Consider the following 16894-nt stretch of genomic DNA (forward strand, 5'->3'; position numbering starts at 1 on the left):
ACGGCAGGCGCCAAGTCTTTGTCTTGCAGCTTTAACTGTTTGAATGTTTTGTAGTACATGATCTCACATGAACTACCCTGATCAATCAGAATCCGCTTGACGTCAAAATCCTTGACTCGGAGAGTGACGACCAGGGCATCATTATGGGGGTAGTATATTCGGTCTAAGTCTTTATCTGAGAAAGACATGACGTTTGTTGCCTCTGTCTTCCCCTTCTTAAAGGCAGGTTGGGCACTTTGTACTTCTCTAAAGTGTTCAGCCTTTTTGATTGATCCCTTGAGCTCGCATACACGCTCAGGTTCAAAGATTCCATGTATCACATTGATAATGCCTTGAGGTGGCGCGTCGATTGGCATTCCATTAGGGTTGTTATGATCCTGGGCGGCTGGCTGTGTCCCTCCTTCAATGTATTTGTCCAAGTGACCAGCTGCTACCAACTCTTCCAAGTGCTGTCTCAACGGCGTGCAATTCTTAGTTCGGTGCCCCTTTTCTTTGTGGAAGGTGCACCGTGATCTGTCGTCGTAGTCTTTCAGAGCTTTACCTAGCTTGGCTGGCCACTTGACAAAAGACTCATCCCTTATTTCGCTCAAGATCCGATATATCGGTTTTTTGAACACCGTTGTTATGGCAGTGCGGATTCTTAACTATCTTTTGTCTGGGTTTTCTCCGTTATCTCGTCTGCCATGACCGTTTCTATTCTGCCGATCTACCGCGTTGACCTTTGCTGAGGTTTTCTTTTCTGGTACTGCGGTCGCACTAGATTTTGCCTTGGCACGCGTGCTATCCTCTTCTACCCTGATGTGCTGATGCACTCTTTCCATCAGGGCCTCCATGGTGAGGGGTGGCGTCATGGTAATCGAGTCCCTTAGTTTGTTCCCGACTGGAAGGCCTCTTTTATACTGGGCAATGGCAAGATTGGTGGGACAGTCTCCAATCTGGTTGAATGTCTCCCAGTAGCGACTGTTGTAGGATCTAAGGGTCTCTTTATCCCCCATGTCGATGGAGAGTAACTGGTCTATCTCCACCAGTGTCTTAGTATTTGTTCGGAACCTCGTTACGAATGCTTCTGCCAATTGAGCCCAGGAGGCTATGCTGCCCTCTGGAAGCTTTTCGAACCATGTCAAGCCTAGGTCGCCAAGGCTTGATGGGAAGAGTATGCACATTAAGGCCTCGTTTCGCCTGTACACAGCCATGACTTGGCGAAAGTGGCTCAAGTGTGAATACGGGTCCGTCTTCCCTTCATATGTAGTGAATTTCGGCTGAAGGAAGCCTGATGGTAGGGGCGCATTTTCAATCGCTGGAACAAATGGCGAAGTCTGCAGCCTTGCCAATGCTTTGTCTGTTGGTTCATAGGCTGGGCGCGGTATTAGCATTCCAACCTCGACGCTTCCATGCGTCCGAGGAGCCAACCGCTGTAAGGCAGAAATTCTATGTGGATCCCGCGCCCTGGCATCCTCCTTGCATCGTGCTTTTTCTTCTAGCACGGTTCGTAAGTCAGATGACCTGGGTAGCTCTGTCTGTCTAGATCTGGTTTGGTGTGAATGCGAGGGCCAATATGTGCTTCCTTCAGTGTATGATCTCTCAGATCTTGTCCTTTCAGACCTGGAGTGACGAGCTCTGGAAGGCCAAGATTGAGTGTCGCCTGTCCTGAGGCTTCTGCTCTCTCCTTGCGAGGGTGTAGTATTCCTACTACGATTTTCTGAGTGGCGAGGGGGCGTCTTGTTTTTGCGTCCCTCTCCTGTCGCCACTTCTTTTTTCTTCATCTGGCGCTTCAAGGCTTCCATGTCTGCCGCCATCTTCTTTATCAATTCATCTTGCTGTTTCACGCGATCTTCCAGAGTTTAAGGGTCAATCCTCCGTCTTTGTCTGTCGGGACTTTGAGAATGGGATTAACGGGGGCTATGAGTCCGTCTCCCCCTAGCATCCCTCCTGGAGGTATGTCTTTGGGGCTCCAAGTCCGCCATGGGAGGGACAGAAGGTAATCCTTCACGCCTTGCGCCCCCCTTTGGAGTTAGTCCGTCGACGGCGGACTGCAGCAAGTCTTCAATGTGTGCCATTGAATGAGAAAAGGAGAAGCTTAGTCAAGAGGTTTTTGTTCTTGTCTGTTCTTCCCACAGACGGCGCCAATTGTACGGGGAGGAAATAATTCTCCTCGTATAATCCTGTTGACCAAGTCCACGCTCCTCCGTACGACGTCGCTTTGTCACCTGAAAATATAAACGTGAGCTAGCCGGCGGGTGTGTGCCAGAAACCTCTCCGATACCCAAGTCAGTAAACTTGACAAATAGACAAAGCTCTATGTCTTCAGAAAGCAAAATTGTGTGTTGTGTTCTGTTACCTCCTCCAAGGTGATGTTTGTGAGCTTTTTATAAGTTTCGTGTGGCACAATCATAGTAGGACTCTTATTCCTCCATGCAGAGTCCTCCTAGGATTCATACTCCTAAGGATAATGCTTATCTTTTTACACCCCCACTGCTTAAACCAAGTAGGATGGTTTTTACTTTGGCAGAACTACGATATGACCGAAATAAGCTTGGCTCTGCAGAGCCACTGACTAGGCCGAACTATTCTTAGTTCGGTTTTGCTTTTACTCCTCATCTCGGTTCTCCTCTGCTCAACCCATAACACGACTGGACCGAACTAACAAATTGCGACCGGCACAACTCCAAGACCGAGCTACCGAGTAGCAGTGTTTTGGCCGTTCTAACCTCAATACGTTTCAACCGGACTATTACTGGGACCGACCTAACTCCAAGTTGCCCGGACCGGAGTAGCTTTACATCTTATTGCACCGAAGTAATTTTACCTCACCTGGGCTGGAGTAACTTTTACATTTCTATTGGGCCTTTCTATCCTGTCCTTCGTACTTTGGGCCATAAAGTCCATCTCACAGCTCGGCCCAATTTTTCCCAAAAATTACCCTCTCAACAACCACAAAGAGTGAGATCGCAAAAGAGAGAAAAACACTTCTAATAAATTTATAGTTCAAAAATCTGAGTGGTTTTGAGAGTATGATTTATTAAACATTTATTTAAGAAATATTAGATTATTATATTTTTTAATTTTTTATGAAAAAATATGAAATATGAGTTTGATTTGAAATGATGTGATAGATAAATAATATGACCTAAATAAGATGATTTGACCCAAATAAAATAATGTGTTAAAATAATATGTGCTATTTTAACACATAGCAAACAAGCACTAAATTTAAAGTTTCAAAAGGAAAATGATAAAATCAAGTGGATATAGATATGAATATGGGGATGGGCATGTGTGAAAAAAGGTCTAACAATAACAAGAAAAATAAAATAAATCTAACAAGGACAGGAGAGGGTGCAATTAATCTAGTCGTCATTGTCTCAATTACATCCTCATAAAAACATATTAATAAATTTTTTGGGTACATTTTTACAATTCACTCTTAAAAAATAAAAAATAAAAAAATCAACATTTTAAAAACAAGTTACATATGAAAAGTTTACGTTTTGTCCAAACTTAAATCAAATAAATAAATTAACATCAACATCAATGATATCATCGTGTCGTGGTAACGAAACGAAAAAAGAAAAAGAAAAATTTGTATAAAGCTGAGATAAAGCTTGTTTGGACCCAATACTGAGATGAAGCTGTCAATCATGTTATTCTGTTTTTTGTGCATCTCAGCGATTGGTGTACGACGTCGTGTTCATTGCAGAGACAGAGAGAGAGAGAGAGAGAGAGAGACAATCGAAGAAGACAACAATCACACCACATACACATTCAATAATTGACGTCACATTGAAGGTGGACCAAGTCCTTGTTGTCCTTCTCTGTTTTTGTAGTTTTGCAGATCAATCAATTCCAACCTGTTTGAATAAATTCCTCTGTGAACCACTTCCACAAGTCTATTGTCTCACGCCTTTCTATTATATATATATATATATATATATATTTTAATTTGTAGTTTTGTAACTACAAGACTCTGTAATCTGGGTTTGGTTCACTGGATCCATTGATTTGTTTTTGAGTAAATTTAGCTATTTTTGAGATCATCTTTTTCGTTTTTATCTCTCGCTCTCTCTCTCTCTCTCTCTCTCTCTCTGTATCTATCTGTATATATATATATATCTCTTTCAATATGAAGTTGGAGTTGTAGCTGTTAAGATCTGACTTACGTGAGCAGTGATGCAACGCAATCAAACACAATAATACAATTACATTCGTGTTTACATGTGACATATATAACAATAATATAGTACATTTGTGGGTATATAATATATATATATATATATTATATGTTCTAAACCTACTTGTCTTTTGAACACTGGGATCCAATATTTTTTGTCTGTTAGATGTTCAAGTAAAAGATTTAAAAGGTTTTGCTTTCTCAATACCTTTATTGATTACTTTTGATTTTAACTAGCAAAATCTTTCAGGCCCACCTACAATTTATGTGAGATGCATATTGTTTTTGTTTTTGGTTTTTAACGAGAGGAGAAGTTTGAGAAGTTGGGCAGGGGATTGAATTCTAGGTGGGTTTTGTGGATAGAGCAAAATGGCAGAAGAGCACAGACAGCCACTGCTGCAGAAAGAATTCTATGAAGACTGTCCAGGATGTAAAGTGGACCAGCAAAAAGAGCTGGAAAGAGGGATACCCATCAAGAAACTAGTCTCCATATGGATTGTGGTGCTCTGCACAGGTAAAGTTATTGAGAAATTACATCTCTGACTTTATTTTCATCGACCCTTGGGGCCAATTTGAATGTTTGCAAGAAGTTGAATGAGCCTATTCTCCTTGTAGATGCCATTGTAATGTAAAATTCATCATCAATGGCATCTACAATTACATCTCTGCCATTGCAAAGATCACTAGTAGCCCAAAAGCTTAAGTGAAATGAGTCCAATAATGTCTATCAAGCTATCCAATACCCTTCTCCACATGAAATCACGTCTTGCCTAGGAAGCATGGATGGATATGGGATATAGATACCATGATATGACAAAATCTAAAAAAAATAGGATACTGGTATAACCAGGATATGATGATTTTTTTATTTTATATTTTATATTTATAATTCCAGTATTATACGTGAACTCAAAAAATAGTGAGAAACCATTCTTTAGGAATATAAATTAATTTAAGAGCTAATAGCCTGTTTACTCTCTCTCTCTCTCTCTCCCTAGTGGATACATTAATTTCATAAATACTGAAAAAGAACTTTAATAAGAAAATATTGAAAAACGATTCTTGTATTTATTCTAATAATTATACTCTAATAATATGCAAAAAAATTATTACAATTTCAATTTCATGATAGTTTGGATACTTGACCTGGAGTGTTTAAAAAGTATCCGACACTTCTCAAAATTAACATCAAGTATCGGATATGTTTAGCAAGTATTAGAAACGTATCTGCGAGGTATCTGATATGGGTACAATACGGATATGACTCCTTCTTAGAAGTATCCGTGTTTCATAGGGTCTTGCAGGTGGAGATACAAATATACATAAATGGAGAGAAGCAAAATGTATACAGAAAACAATGCATATGGAAAGACTTGAAAGCAAGACCTCTATATCAGCCAATTGTCCCAAAAGTTTTAACTTCTAGGAAATAAGTAACAATGAGAACCAACACAAAACTCTAATGTTTAAAATCCTAAATTTTGTTAATTCAAGGATACCTTAAAATGGTCACATGAGAACAAATAAGAATGTAATAGCTATAGCTCCTGAATGAACTAGTGAAGATCATGTTAACCAATTCAAGAGGCTCAATAGCTAGCAAAAGTAAACACAAACTGGTGCAAAAGACTTGCCCGGGTGACAAAACAAAATATGCAGTTGAAACCAAATTTTCTTTTGATATGAACAGAAAGGAATATGAAATATTTATCATTGAAGGGCGTGTGTTGCACATGAGTGTGTGTATGTGTATTGCAATATGTCTTATAAATGAGGTGCCAAAAAGAGGAAAACAAAATCTGCTAGAAGCAGTTGTGTCCCTGAATTTTTACTGGAACACAGATAGATGCTTAATTTTCGTTTGAATCAGAACAATAAGGGCTCTCACAAGGGGTATGTATCCTATATTGTTTGCAGGGGCAATGGTTAAGAACTGCTTAGTCATATGATTTTGTCTGTCATATATGTTCGGGCCCTAACATAGGTTTTCTATTTTACCTTTTCAGCGCTGCCAATATCATCTCTCTTCCCATTCCTTTATTTCATGGTGAGTATATATATATATATATATACATTTAGAAATGGACTGTCCTAAACTCTTTTTCAACAGAATACACTTAAATTTCTTCACCTGAATCACTTCATCTTAAATTAAACATTGATGGGCTGTGTGACGCAATGAATCACCAAGGCAAAAGTCTTGAAGCTCATCTCTAATGTCATGTACTTTGAATTTCCTCAATGTATATGCGGTTTCAAACTATATGTAAAAATAAGATAGGAACTTTCTTTTGATGTCATTAGCATCAGTACATGTGTTGGATCAGTGTATTGACTTTGGTTTCCATTGCAGATAAGGGACTTCCATATTGCAGAAACAGAAGAAGATATTGGTTATTATGCTGGTTATGTGGGTGAGCTGATTTCCTGTCCACATCTTCCACATTGATGTGATATATCAATCAATTGTTGCATTTTAGTTCAACATAAGACAATCCTAATGATTCTGTTAATACCATGAAGGGGCCTCATTTATGATTGGAAGAGCTCTCACATCCGTTGCATGGGGATTAGTGGCTGATCGATATGGTCGTAAACCAGTTATAATTATAGGCACTTTCACAGTGTTAGTAGTTTTTATTTCCTGAATTATGTTGCTATTAAATTTCTCTATTTTATATCAGAATCTGTGTACTATCTATTTTTTCACAATGCTTTTATTATTTATTTGATTGTAGGGTTATTTTCAACACTCTCTTTGGTCTTAGTGTAAACTATTGGATGGCCATCTGTACAAGGTTTCTTCTTGGAAGTTTCAATGGTTTACTTGGGCCAATAAAGGTATCCTTTTATCAATATTATTTGATTGTTATTATGCAGTTTAAAGTTAACTGGTATGTAACGGTTTTCAGCTGCCGCTTCTTTTGTTCTATATGTGATTGAGTATCCTAAACCTTTTTCAATGACTAGGCATATGCATGTGAAATTTTCAACAAGGAATACCAAGCTTTAGGACTATCAACGGTAAGGTTTATGGTCTTTATATACCCTTACTTCTTGACAATGTGTTAAGATGTGTGAGTTGGCCAACTTTTTCCCTAGTTATGGAAATTCAGAATGTTGAATTTTTATGTCAGGTTAGTACAGCATGGGGCATAGGATTGATTATTGGCCCAGCTCTGGGAGGTTTTCTTGCCCAGGTACTTCTATGCGTTTTAATTTTCATGAAGGGGAGCAAATAGATGTTTTTTATAAATATTTATTTGGTTGTTATTATTATTATTTTAAATTTCAAAGAGGAGAGTCAAATGATCGAAAAGCAAGAAACGAGAAATGCGAAAAGGTCTTTTGGACCATCACAAACAATGAAATAAATCTAATATAAATTGAGTAATGCATTGTTAAAAGTTATTCATGTGCAAAGCTAAGGCTAATAAATGATTTGTACAGTATATGGAGATTATTTACCACATGGTCAGATAGCATTGTTTACAAGAGAAGGCACTGATGCACAATAAACTGGTGAAAGCATCTAAAGTTTTGTTCTTTTATATGGTTCTCAAGAATGAGATTTGAACATTATTCTCATGATCTGTATACTGACTCCATAATGTAATAATCATTGTTTATTGCATGAATGACAACATTTTGTGTTTCAATTGCAAACTTATTGACATTGACACCATGCATACATTGATAATGTGTCAAATGCCAATGGACCATGTTAGACATGCATTTCGAGTTCAGGTAGAAACTTAACCCAAGTAATGTTGAAAGTTGGGCTTGTACCTAGTTCGTCCCTCCCAACAACCCACATTGGTGGGATTAGTATTGCATGACTTAATGGGTTTTCTAAATTATTATATCAAGACATTGATGATGTCAACTATGATAGGTTGATTTTGGCAAGATGATATCTAAAACATGGCAATAAAATTTATTGAAAAATTTAAAGGTGGTGTGTGGTAGCATGTAATTGGGAGCTTGAATAATAATTGAGGGCCTCATTTCCAAACCTTTTTTGGTTTCCTAAAAAAACATTTTAATATGGTATTTATTTCTGATACCATGTTACCTAATTTCAAAAGAATAATTCCAAGCGAGAGTCAAGGTTTTTATTCTAAAGATGCATAAGACAATTGAGCCCAATAAGTTCGATCAGTCCTTAATGTTTGTTGTATGCATGCATTTCTCATTATATCTAACCTGGATGCAGGATTTTCTGTCTCGAGCTTGTTTGATTTCTCCCTAGTCCGTGATGTATCAACTTGTTTGCATGTTATTTTTTCTAGGTGGCAAATAGTTAATTTGTTTTATGATGTCCGATTTTTTCTTTTAGATTTTTATATTTGTCATTCATTTCCCTGTTGAATTAAGCCTGCAGAGAAATATCCAGCTATATTTTCCAAAGATTCTATATTTGGAAGGTAACCTTACCCTTCTGCTCTGTTTGACTGAAATCATGCGTTTTCACCTCTGATTTTGAATTTTCTATTATTATTCGAAGTGTATCTAACTTGCAAAATACAAACTTGTGATGCAGATTTCCGTACTTCTTGCCCTGCCTTTCTATATCAATTTTCGCATTGGTGGTGACAATTGTTTCTTTTCGGCTTCCAGTATGTCACAACATTAATCTAAGTCCTTTTTCATTTGGATTCACGCTCATCTTACTTATTTTTGCCATTTTTTATCCAATATTTTATCTTTGGCCTCCGTTGAAGATACAATCACGTGTATACAAGATCAAATTCATGATTCATGGTTCAATTAAATCCTTGGCATGATTTATGTATTCTAATATTTGTCTCAAATCCCATACGATTGTATTCCACACACATATATATATATATATGTATATGTATATGTCATTATCATGTATACAAAGCATCCAAAATGAATCAATAACATCGTAGCCGAGTGGCATTTGTGTCTGCGGATGTAGGCATGATGTAGTCAATTCCCTTATTGTAGTGCTCAACTTTTAACTGTGATGTTGGCTTATTCCAAATTGACTTTATTACCTTAACTATTACCATGTTTTACTTTCTAATATCTGGAAAGTGTAGGAAACATTGCACGTTCATAATAAATCGTGTGAAGATTCAATTGAGGCATTGGAGGCTGCGTCCTGTGGGTCTAATGGGAAAGAAAAAACACAGGATTTTGAAGGAACAAAATCTACTTCTAAAACAAGCCTATTCAAGAACTGGCCCTTGATGTCGTCAATCATAGTTTATTGTGTATTCTCACTTCATGATATGGCTTACACAGAGGTATCCTTCATAACCTAATTTTGGTCTATGAAATATGGTTTGATTTTCATACTGTTATTAGACATTCTGCAATTGTTTTTTCTTTTTCCTTTTCTTTTCTTTTGTGAACTCATGGTCTATCATGTAATCTATGCATTTTATCGCATGATTAGTATCATATCACCTAGAATATGGATCATTTCAGTACACTATAAGGATGGTCTTGGTATATAAGTGAAGACTATGTACCTAACTAATATCATAGGCTGGCCCTTTTAGTGGACCGACTCATTACTCGTGGGATTAGAGTGAACCAGTACACATGATTGTTGGGGTTTGGGGACACTGCATCCCAAGGATCTGTCGATTGTGGTGTTTGGACCTGATCAGTGGATTATTGTGGTATGCAGAGTCCCTGGTAAGGATGCCAAGGGATAAAATGGGAGAGTTTGTAACAACCCTGACCTGTATTGGTGTGTTTAGCTCCATATTGGAAGTTTGCTGGGGATCCTAGGTATATAATTGGGAGGAATGAACTCAACTCATATTGTAAACTAGTTCTTTCTGGGGGAGGACCCAAGTTGTTCCTTGTAGTATTAGAGTTGACCCCCACACATTCCTTCTAGTATTAGAGTTGACCCACACACATGACTGTGTGGGTTCGAGGACAGTACAACATAAGGTCATTCTATTTGGTCATGACCACATGGGTTCATTGTGTTGTTTAGACCAGCCATTGAGGTTAAATGTGAGGACACTAAGGAATGAAGGAGGGAAGTTTGTAATGACCCTATCACTGTGACACTGGCATGTGCTTACATGCTGAGTCTCAATTGAAAGTATGTAGGGGGTATAAGTGGGGACTATGAAGCCAATTCATATTACAAGCTAACACTCAAGTGGATGTTGTTAACAATATCTTAATTAGAATTTTTCTCGTAATTGTGTGAATTATATGAGCATGCCTCTGTGGTATATATCTTGGAGTTGATTGTGTTCTGTGTTCTCTTTCTTGTTTTGCATACTGAAAAGGTCAACATTTCTACTAATATAGGATTGAAGCTTATGTATAATAATAGAATGTCATCCAGGGCTTATTTGACTCATCATTCGAAAACGTAAGACAAATTATTGTTCATTGTTCATTGTTTCTTTTCTTTGCTCTTCATTAATGGCTATTTTGACCTTGTTTTTCTTTAACCCATCACCTATTTTCATTTTTCTCATTTCCATTTTGATACCATTTCATATTTGGCACCTTGCTTCAACTTAGAACTTGTCTGACAAAGTTTTAGTGCTTTCTGAAATCTAAACAGATATCATATTGGTATCTTCTATCTTGGTTTTGAACTTCTTCAAATTTTTAGTAAAGACTAATGTTTATAGTGGACTTCCTATGATTGATAACTTATTTTTCAAAACTGTGAAAAGTCACGTTGCGCAGAAGAAAAATAATGAATTTCATTATAATGAATAATATGAGGTTGATTAATATAGTATGTAACGTTTTCTTTCTTACTTGCTTTCTTTTTTTTTGAAAAAATTAGTGAACTGTTAATTAAACGTTATGTCATGCACATCAGAATCAATAATTGTCAAGAGTTACTACCTTTCTCTAAATCTTAATAATGCCAAGTAGAGGTAATATTAGTGTCATCTTCAAAGTAATTATTTGAGCAAGTGTTTTTTTACTACCTACACATTGACCAGAGTGCTTTTGTCTTTTTGTCTCTAATTTTCTCATTGGGTATCATTGGCAACCAATTTTTTTCTGCAGATATTCTCATTATGGGCTGAGAGCCCTAGAAAGAATGGGGGCTTGAGCTATACAAGTGACAATGTTGGGGTTGTTCTTGCTGTAACAGGTAGAGTGGTAGATATACTCAACGATTTAGATTTGATCATGTCCAGATTAATTTCCTGTACCATAAAAATCTCATAAGCTTAAAGGCACATTCTTCAATTAAATCTATTTTTTTTCATGTTTTCCATGTTCATTAGTATTTAAAGGAATAAATGACACTTCATTGTGTTTAGAAAGTTATATAACAAAATTTAGCACCACTTATTTGCTGCTTTTAGATTGATGTCCTTCCTTGGTCAGCTCTCCTAGTAGTCTGCTTCTGCAGAAAGTAAAGGTTGCCCCTCTCATTACGTCTGTTAATCGTCCACCTTCCATTTTTATCCAGAAAGACAAAATGAGAGGGAAAAAATCCTAACCCTAAACAACCCACTTCTCCCATCACCATCTGCCACCTCCCTCCCTCCTCACCTCCCCTGCCACCCACTCCCTATGTATTTTTGTTACTGATAAACACTAAGTTCAATCTTGCCTCTATACTTTTTCTTTTTAACAATAAAAAAATAGAGTATCAAACAATGGAAGACTTAGAATACAAAGTATTAAAATAGTCCCCGCGTGTTAAGTGCTAATGAAGTGTTTTTGTTGATCATTCAAATATCTTGATAATGGGAATAAAATTAAAATTGTTGTTCTTGATGTGTTTATAGAGTCGTAGTAAATGTTTTTCGAATTTGAAATATTTCACTGTTAACTATAAGAATAAAAGTCTTTCTATATTATTTTGTTTTAATTTTCTGCCCTTTTTCCATGATCCCTGGCCGTGGTTCTCTCTGGTTCAATTGCAAAGATGGAATGAAACAAAAACCATAAGAAAAATAAATTTGTTGTGCAAGAGTTGTTTTTAAAAATGATTGAGACCCAGGGAATTAGACTTAGTTGTTTTTCTTTTTGGTTTTGCAAACAATTTAGGCAACCAATTTTAGTGGTTCAGACGCCCCTTTCCCATGCATTCAGCTTGGGCTCAAGTCTCATTGATGTTTCTAGTCTGAGCCACCCATTTCTTTTGTTATGTCTGGATCTTGAATTTATAAAAAAAATGTAAGGAAATTAATTTTACTCATATGTCTATTAGTAAAATACTAGTGTGCTTCCCCTCCACCCCCATCCGCAGATGGTTCTCTGCCTAACATGTCTATCCATGTATTACTGAACTTGTATTGAAGGTTGGATTGCTGAATTCTTATTCATGTTTCAGGTTTTGGCCTGTTGGTATTTCAACTTTCTCTATATCCAGTAATGAATAGGATTTTTGGCCCTATCGTGTTAGCTCGCATTGCCGGAGTAAGCAATCAATCCTTGTAAAACTTAATGTTCTTGCCATTCTCAGATGCAGAGAAATATATGCTAAGTTCACTCTTATTGGATGTGTAATGATTCTCTTTGTAGGTTTTATCAGTACCTCTATTGACATGTTACCCTTATTTGACCATGCTAACTGGATTCAGCTTGTCACTGTTGTTAAATTGCGCTTCCATAGCAAAGAATATATTATCTGTAAGTCCATTCAAACCTTGCAAATTCTGTCTTAACCTTTCTAAGTATTATAGCAATTTTGATTTGTTCTTAGTATTTATACGAAGCTGAGAAGCACGGACAATTATAAGAAGGTGGTGCGTCTGTGTCGGACAACAATACTCGAAGGACACTTCCCGACATGTGTCCGACACATGCCCAAATGCGTCCTTTTTTTTTTAAAGTTTTCTTAGACGCAGACATGTTTGGGACATTTAGGGCACACACGTGCCTATCTCTTAGATACACACAAGTTTGAACAAAAAAACTTTGAATTCTATGATAAGAAAGAAAAACAATATAGTTTTATATCTATTAATCCCTCAAAAAACTATAAAAATTAGTGTTATGCTGTAAATTTTTGTTATCTTTGAATGAAATATATATCATAAATATATTAATTATATATTTTGCATGTGTCCCCCACATGTTGTGCCCTGTGTTTTTTGAAAATTGTCATGTTGGCGTGTCTATGTCATGTCATTTGTCCGTGTTTGTGCTTCTTATGTGGGATGGGAAGGTTGTGAAATGGGTTTTTGGGAGAATTGCTAATGCTCATCAATCATCCATGTTTTGAAAATATGGGATTGGAAAGGGAAAAATTGTGATAGATTTATTTGTAGAGGTAAATGATTTAATGCTAATAATTCAAGGTAATGTTCTTAACTTCCATGAATCTGAAAAGATCGTGTATAAGTTGACATATAAGTCATCAAAATGTTGCACATCATGCTCATCATGTTAGCGCATGATCTTGTCGTCAATCTGTGAGGAGCATATTTCTTTCAGTGAGCTTTATAGTCTTAGTTTCAGAAGTACTATCCCATCTTCTCTTTTCAATAATTAAATATTTATCTCACAACTTTTCACTTTCACCAGATAACTATTATTACTAGCACGTTCATACTGCAGAACAATGCTGTGGTAATTTTTCTTCTCTTCTCAGTTTTACTGATTGTCATTTGATTATTTTTCCCTCTACGCATCTAATGTCTTTTATTTGGTTTCTTGAATACCTGATACTATAACAATAGGACCAAAACCAAAGAGGAGCAGCAAATGGCATATCTATGACAGCAATGTCACTTTTTAAAGCTGTTGGTCCAGCTGCTGGAGGAGCAGTGTGAGTGCTCACTTAATTATGTTAGCCGTCTTTTATGTTTTTTTATCCCTTGGACACATGTTTACTAGTTGAACACGTGTAAGGCACTTCTAGGGTCCTGACATAATTTTAAATAAAATAAAAAAAGAAAGCAACAAGAAGTATGAATTTGTACATTTTAATCCTTCCATTGGGATTTTAATATTTTAAAGCCTAAACCCGTGGAACTTTTGGCTCCCACCTTATCTATGAATACTTGGAACTTCTAAACTTAATGAACTTTGTATCTCCATTTCTTTTCCAATTTATAAAAGCATATAAGGAATTATTTGATATAAATTTATTTGTTATGGAAAAGTGAAATTTGTGTAATACCTGTCCTGATTCTTTTGGAAACTATTTCATTAGCATGTCCGTATGGTGTCATATCAATGATTCTTAGTTGATTATAAAGTACTTGTGTGATATGAATTGATATATATATTGGATTTGTTAATTAGTCTCAATGATCTATGCAGCTTTTCTTGGGCACAACGGCGTCGGGTTGCTGCCTTCCTTCCAGGTAACAACTCTCCACTAAGTCCATTTATTGAATTTCGGTTGGCTACACTGCGTCGCACATTCTTTATCTGAGATCACACACATTCCTATAGTTGCCTATTTTGACTTTATTGGTTTAAGAAACATAATGGATATATTAAGTTGTTTCTTAACATTCATTCCCATATGAGGTTGCTTTTGATCATCATGGCCGATTGTTCTTTCGATTTCTGTGTCTTTTGTCCAAAGAATCATGTTTTGATGGTTGGTTCCTTTAGAGTGGTTCCATCATAGTTGGAATTGTGATTCTATCTTGACAAGAAATGTGATAATGATTCGGTTTTTTCTCTTGACCACGAAATCACGGTTTTAGAACAGGAAAGTCACCCCCAGTAGGTGATTCCACAAACTGGGTTGACTTATTGAATTGTGGCTTAATTTTGAGAATACTTTCGTTTTGAACCCATCAACAACAATTGGTAGTCTGGTGTCCCAGCAGGTGACAGCACAAGAAGCAATAAAATGGTGATGATGACATAATGAATGAACTATGTGGCAGTATTGTAGTGTCATGGTGGAAAAAGCAGCATGATCTGTGGTCTGGGCAAACTAGGTGTTACAATGGCTTCTATCATAGCTTGTATTAATTACCATCATTGCCATTGCATTTCATGTTGGTTTTATGATGAGGGAAGCATCCGGTAGTACTGTAGGTATCACTGCTTGGGAAAGTCGACTTCATTAATGGCAAGGCTAGGGTTAGGCCATGTTGTTGGCAATCATGTTAGTGCCCTTTGTGCTTTTATACATGATGAACAAAACATATGTCTAGTGTTCAAACCATATGTCTAGTGTTCAATTCAAAGAGAGGCTTGCCCCCATGATAAGAATTGCTGTTAGCGTCCCCAGTGGGGGTAAGGCTGCTTACATCTTATGCTTCCCAGACCCTGCTTTAGTGGAAACTTCGTGCATTGGGTCGTCCTCCTTTAAGTTTAGTTGAATTGAGTTACAGATCATGACATGGGTATGATTTTGGATGCACAAAATGGTGTCAGGCTCTCAAGTCTCTACAAACACTGGTTTCTAATTTCACAAGTACTGCCATATCAATGTGGTTTTGGTTATCTACTTCCTGAAGATATTGTTTTGAAGTGTTCCCTCATAATTTGGAAAATTTTCTTTTGATTCTTTTATTGGTTTGAAGTAATTCTTTGATTCTTTAGTTTCAATAAATCTATCCTACTTCATTTGATCACTCAACCATGCCATGTCTCTTTTTATCCTTATTTTGCAAAACAAAGTATGGAGTTAGCTATTGATTTTGCCAAAATTGTTAATAATGCAATTTGAAAGCAGCCCGATTCATAAACACAACACAGTAACTCCGTAACCAGCGTTTACATCTGCCAAAAATTTGTTTTTCAATGATTATTGTGTTTTTCATTTTATTGCTTCTGAAATCTATATTTAGTTGTATTTGTTCATCTGAATGCAGGTGACCAGATGGTTTTCTTCCTCCTGAATGTAATCGAAGTAATCGGGGTGTTGATGACATTCAAACCATTTCTTGCTCAATGATGAAGCTTTACTGCAAAACCAGGTTGGGTAAATGTCCTCAAAATGATTGTTTCAAGATGCAATACATTGTTGCATTCAATGCAAGAGTAGTAACCAACCAAATGCTTCGATTATTTGATTAAAATCCTATTAATGTACCTGCAAATATACTCATTTGTTGTTGTTGATGAAAAACTGTTAGCATACTACAGCATACGGATGAGATCTTTGTTATAGGAAGCATAGCATTGTTTGTTATTGGTAAGGAAAAAGTATTACTATGTTTCCAAAAGAGTTTTGTGGTGGTGTTAATTTTACTGTTGTACTGAATTATGTTTGGTTAAGTACTATCCAAGCCGAATTGTAAGATTCGAATGTTTGGCAAAGATGGATAATGTCTCCCCCATTATAGGGTTTTTTGTTGAGTTGATTGTTGGGTTTTATTTCTTTTCATTATGGAGTTTTGTGTTTGGTTTATAAATGTGTTGGACTACGATTGTCTTTTTTGTATTTGTAATTTCTTATCAATTGATAAATAAATAAAAAAATATATTGATGTAATGTAAATTAAATATTGGATAAATTATATTGGTAATTCTTATATTTTGTTCTTTGTATCAATTTGGTTCTTTAAGGATTTTTACCAAAAATTTATAATTTTAATTCAATTTGGTCAAATTGATGATGTCAATTAAATTTTTAGGAACGGCTCAAGTGAGGTTCACATGGTCTACTTTCAAGGGCAAAATGGTAAATTCATCGATACTATCATCTCCTCCTTTGGCAACTTGCCATCTCCATAGCTATTGTCCGCTACCACCTCCACCAAAACCCCCTCTGCCACTACCACAGCCACCACCTAACAATAAGCCACCCACCTTCCTCCGCTAAGAACC

General features: G+C 36.5%; 1 protein-coding gene across 1 annotated transcript; it reads left to right on the top strand.

The window, feature by feature from the left end:
- Positions 1-3542: 3542 nt before the first annotated feature.
- On the top strand, positions 3543-16423 carry LOC114309781 (protein ZINC INDUCED FACILITATOR-LIKE 1). The gene is made up of 17 exons (XM_028255587.2): positions 3543-4682; positions 6175-6215; positions 6522-6582; positions 6692-6794; positions 6907-7009; positions 7139-7192; positions 7306-7368; positions 8546-8595; positions 8712-8787; positions 9238-9444; positions 11201-11288; positions 12483-12568; positions 12674-12781; positions 13679-13723; positions 13834-13922; positions 14420-14463; positions 15937-16423. The coding sequence occupies exons 1-17, from the start codon at positions 4538-4540 to the stop codon at positions 16017-16019; spliced, it is 1446 nt and encodes a 481-aa protein (XP_028111388.1). The 5' UTR covers positions 3543-4537; the 3' UTR covers positions 16020-16423.
- The last annotated feature ends 471 nt before the right edge of the window (positions 16424-16894 follow it).

The sequence above is a fragment of the Camellia sinensis genome, chromosome 5 (assembly GCF_055761805.1).
Source record: "Camellia sinensis isolate YWXY chromosome 5, ASM5576180v1, whole genome shotgun sequence".
NCBI lineage: Eukaryota > Viridiplantae > Streptophyta > Magnoliopsida > Ericales > Theaceae > Camellia > Camellia sinensis.